The 4,824-nt window shown below is 48.2% G+C and overlaps 1 protein-coding gene across 1 annotated transcript in view; it reads left to right on the forward strand.

Annotated features, from left to right (window-relative positions):
• DHX37 (DEAH (Asp-Glu-Ala-His) box polypeptide 37) overlaps nt 1-4,617 on the forward strand; it is a 16,565-nt gene extending 11,948 nt beyond the window's left edge. Inside the window, exons 18-27 of the mRNA XM_008949178.1 lie at nt 190-378; nt 505-629; nt 910-1,026; nt 1,150-1,322; nt 1,717-1,831; nt 2,195-2,332; nt 2,682-2,776; nt 3,195-3,268; nt 3,883-3,980; nt 4,535-4,617. Coding sequence (XP_008947426.1) covers nt 190-378; nt 505-629; nt 910-1,026; nt 1,150-1,322; nt 1,717-1,831; nt 2,195-2,332; nt 2,682-2,776; nt 3,195-3,268; nt 3,883-3,980; nt 4,535-4,617 — 1,207 coding nt within the window. The remainder of the gene's footprint in view (nt 1-189; nt 379-504; nt 630-909; nt 1,027-1,149; nt 1,323-1,716; nt 1,832-2,194; nt 2,333-2,681; nt 2,777-3,194; nt 3,269-3,882; nt 3,981-4,534) is intronic.
• The last annotated feature ends 207 nt before the right edge of the window (nt 4,618-4,824 follow it).

Below are 4,824 nucleotides of genomic sequence, written 5' to 3' on the forward strand. Positions count from 1 at the left end.
TAGGAGCGTGCCACGCAGGGCAGGTGGGAGCTGCATGAGGGAGAGGAATCTTTCCCCAGCCTTTGGGACCAGCACATGGCAAAAGCTGAGGAAAACACGTCAAACTAATTGCAGTGTCAAACCCAGAAACACAAACTTGTTCTGGTGCAGCAGTTACTGCATTACGTGACTTTCCTCTTCCTCCCCCAGGCTGAAGCAGCAGCTGGCAGCAAAGCTGAGCTGCCCTATTAGTCCCCTGGGCAGAATAATGGCCACTTTTCCCGTAGCCCCCCGCTACGCGAAGATGCTGGCGCTGAGCCGGCAGCACGACTGCCTGCCCTACACCATCACCATCGTGGCTGCAATGACCGTCCGGGAGCTTTTCGAAGAGTTTGACAGGCGAGTGAGTTCACCTGGCAGCCTCTCTGCAGGACGTGTCACCTGCTCACAGCTGGTGCCTCTGGTACATCGAGGTCCCCCTGCACGTCAGCACAACTCACTGAGGCTGTGTTGTGTTTCTTTCAGGCCGGCAGTGAGTGAGGAGGAGACGGCGAAACTGAAGGAGAAGAAAGGAAGACTCTTACAGATGCAAAAGATCTGGGCTGGGCAGGGGCCGATGCAGAAGCTTGGCGACCTCATGGTGATGTTAGGTATTGCAGGCAGCAGCTTCCCACTGCTCTTAACTTCCATTCTGTTCTCCTCCCCACCACCCTGAGCTCTCGGCTTTATACAACCGAGGGCATCCTCGTGTGGGAGCACTAAGCCCAGCAGAACGTTTTCCAGGCTGTTCCCTGGGCAGCCTGGCAGCACCCCCTGCTCACAGTGAGCGGGAGCTGTGATATGCACGTGCTGACCGTGGCAGTCCTGACCCCGTTGGTGTAGCTGGGAGAGCTGAGTGGCTGAGTCCTCTCCTCTGCCTGTTCCCTGCAGGGGCAGTGGGGGCCTGTGAGTACGCCGGGTGCACCCGCAAGTTCTGCGAAGAGAACGGGCTGCGGTACAAAGCCGTGCTGGAAATCAGGCGCTTGAGAGGGCAGCTGACAACGGCAGGTGAGGGGGGTTGGAGAGGAATTGCCATGTTGGTTCTCCTTCAGGGGTTGACAATTTAACTGGGCTGTTTGTTGCAACCTTTTCTGCCCTACTGAATCTTAACTCACCTTTTTCCCCCTGCAGTGAACTCTGTCTGCAGTGATGCTGGTCTTTATGTCGATCCAAAGATGAAACCCCCAACAGAAGCTCAAGCAACTTACTTGAGACAGATTGTGCTGGCAGGGCTGGGGGATCACCTTGCTCGAAGGGTTCAGGCAGAAGAGCTCTTGGATGACAAGTGGAAAAATGCCTACAAGGTAAACAGCTTGATTTGTGTGAATTCCCCTTCCCCTGTGTGGCAGAATGACACTTCTGGGTGAAGCCAGGGCTTCTGGCTGGATACAGCATTGGGGCTGTATGTGATGGCTTTCTACCTCACCCCAAAGAATTTAAGTTCCCCATGTTGCAATTTCCCAGTCCTCACATAGGAATTGTTACAAAAGAACTAAGTAGCAGCATTAGTCCATCTTACAAAGCGCTTAATGTCTCTGGAGAAGGTGAAGCAGAAAATTGTAGGGTTATTAGAAACCTCCATCACTTAAGGAAACCATATAAATGTGCATCTGAGGGAGACTGAAATTAGATACATTATGAAATTGGATTGCCAGTAGCTGCTCTTACTCTGCTTCCATCTTCTGTGCTTTCTTAAAGACTGCTCTCCTGGACGACCCAGTGTTCATCCATCCAAGCTCAGTCCTCTTCAAACAGCTCCCGGAGTTTGTGGTGTATCAAGAAATCATTGAAACTACAAAACTGTATATGAAAGGTGAGGCTGCTGCAGCCCCTGCTTGTTCTGCAGGGCTGGGGAGGAGTTCAGAAATGCCTTGGCAGGATGTACCCCTCGCTGCAGTGACTGAGCACTCTCCTTACAGAGTGGTTGTGCCTCCTGGGATTTGGATCCTTAACGTTTTCTAGATCTGGATCAGGACTAAAATTTATCTAGTTTATTCTTTGCCTAGCAGAAGCAGCTGGAGCAAAGCTCAGCTTATGAAGTGGCTGCTCAGCACCAGCCCTGTCAGCAGTAGCTCCCTGTTGTTGGTCCTGACCGTGCACTGTGCTCGTGGCACTGCCGGTGAGAGGCAGCCTGTGGCAGCACCCCTGCACTGATACGTGTTGTTCTCTTCCCAAGGTGTGTCTGCAGTCGAACCCGAGTGGATTCCTGCCCTGTTGCCACCGTACTGCCACTTTGGGAAGCCTCTGGAAAATCCTCCTCCCTCTTACTGCCCCGAAACGGGCCGAATTCGATGTCACAGACCAAGTGTCTTTTGTAAGTGTCTTGAAAAGTGTCACCGAGTGGTTCTGTCCAAGAGCTACTCTGTGGTTCTTGTCATGCTGCTTTTAACAAGACTGTCAGCAGACCAGAAAGGTCAGGCTGAGCTTAAACTGTTCAAACAGTCTGTCGGTGGTTGGAGTAGCTCTGAGGGTTTTCTAGCATTTAAATATCAGCGTCTTCCCACCAGCATGAGCATTTCATGCCCATCTGCTCCCCCTGTGAAGGAGCAATGCTGGCTGGGTGGCAGCAGTGTCCTCTCCACTTAGCACCAGTGTTGTCACATCCCCTCAGAAATGTGCCCTCCTCTTCAAGGGTTGAGGCTCAGTGTGATCTGCCTTTCCAGATCGAGTGAGCTGGCAGCTCCCTGCTGTGGAAGTTGATTACCCAGAAGGTCTTGATCGCTACAAATACTTTGCCAGGTTCCTGCTTGAAGGAAAGGTGAGTGTGTTCCAGCTGCATTAATTTCTTAATGTTATCAGTAAGTTTTTAGCCCAGTTTTTGGAGGAAACGAGCCTTGTGTTTTCTTTGTGTGTGTGGCTATTCGTCATAACTTATTGGTGGCTGGAGGAGTTACTGCAGATGGTGGCGAAGATATCTTTAAATTACAAAACAGCATGCAAATCAGCATTTGGGTGAAAGAGACCCCCAAATTTATTCCTGTTTTGCAAAGGGGAAACAAAGCTGTAGCTTGTGTCATTTTTCTGAGACACAAGAGTCATCTGGCAAGCCAGTCAGGACAAGGTTGGTATAGGGACATGGATGGGAATTTTTACTAGTCCAGGTTCATTGGTGGTTGTTTGCACAGAACAGTTAATTTACCTTGTTCATTATACACTTGTTCTAACAAATCTTCCAGGTAATTGAAAAGTTGAGTTCTTACAGCCGGTGTCTGCTGTCCAGTCCCCTCATAATGCTGAAGACATGGTCCAAGTAAGTTGTTAAAAACAAACTCAAGTTTGTCATCTCTGCTGAACACTTAACTTCCTTTCAAATAAAAAAAATTCAATGCTGGGAAGGCTGTTCTAGATAGTGATCTTAGCAGCAGGGAGAGGAAAAATTAGTTTTCTTATCACGAAAAATTGTGCCTTGAGAGCTGGGTGATTGTGAGGGCAGCGTGGGAGAACAGATGCTACCTGCTGGTCACACTGACCTCTGCAGGCTGCTTCCTGCAGAGAAATCACACCTTAGAACCTGAGAGATGAGCTCTACTACTTCCCCTGGTTTTTTTGTGTGTTTTTTTTTGTTTTTTTTTTTTTTTAAGTTGGGCCAATTATTTTGTCATTATTTCTTTTTCAAAAACCTGTTTCTAACAGGCAATGTCTTTCTCATGGTTTTGGTGACATTTATAGAACTGGGGTCCTCCAGAGGGCTGTCAGCTATTGCTTCCCTCACCATCCCAGCAGTGCCCTCTCTTGTATTGCAAAATAAGCTTTCAGTCGTGTGGGAGTTTGAATGCAGAACAGTAAGCTGGATGATCTCACACTTGGCTGAACTGTGCTAATGAACGTTGTTTTGTTGCACCATTTTATTTTGAACTGATACAGACTTCAGCCCAGGACAGAATCCCTCCTGCAGGCTTTAGTTGCAGAAAACTGTGATAATCGTGATGCTTTACTGGCTGCGTGGAAGAAAAACCCTAAATGTAAGTGTTCTGCTTGCTTGATTACATTCTATCAGGGCTGACTTTGTAGTTCCTCAAGCACTGCTGAATTATAATTCAAAAAATTTGATCATTTCACTTGATAAGTTCCATATTTGCTGTTTTCTTACCAGAAACAGCAATGCTCTGTTTGGTTCTTGTGAAGAACTAGACTTCTCTGTACTTTAGAAAGCAACATTTCTTTGTATTTTAGTAATGTTTTTCCTGTAGTTTTAACCATTTCTAAGTTAAAATGATTTGGGCTTTTGAAAAATTAGACTGTGATTGTACATAGTGGATGCGGGAAGGATATTTTTTTTTTCCAGGTAAAAGAGCTTTTATTCAATGTTAGAGTACCAGATAACGAGCTCTTTATAGAAGCAGCAGTGAAGTGATGGCCTTGACAGTAATTCTCCCACACGTGCAGGTGTCCAGGCTCCAGCCCTGAGCCCGTGCTGGGAAGCAGCTGCTCAGGCTGTGGGCAGGGTGACACCGCAGCGGAGCTGCTCCAGTCCCCGGCTCCATAGCTGTGTAACCACTGCTCTCTTTCACTCCAGATCTCCTCACAGCCTATTGCCAGTGGATCCCCGAGGCCATGCATGAAGAAGTAGCCAAGAACTGGCCACCTGTAGCACTGTGAAGTGCTTGACACTGTTCTCGCTCCAAGATCTTTTGAGAGCCTGGGTTTCCTTGGACATCTGCTGACACAGACGGACTCGCTGCTAGCGGAACCTTTTTGTAAGGGAACTGAGGGCTGTTGTGGTTTTCTGTGGAGCCCTCTGTGCCCCCAAAAGCTCTACCAGCTGTTTTGCTTGGTAGTTTGTAATATTAACATTTGGATAATTTT

The sequence above is a fragment of the Merops nubicus genome, unplaced genomic scaffold (assembly GCF_000691845.1).
Source record: "Merops nubicus isolate BGI_N331 unplaced genomic scaffold, ASM69184v1 scaffold30971, whole genome shotgun sequence".
In the NCBI taxonomy this organism is placed as follows: Eukaryota; Metazoa; Chordata; class Aves; order Coraciiformes; family Meropidae; genus Merops; species Merops nubicus.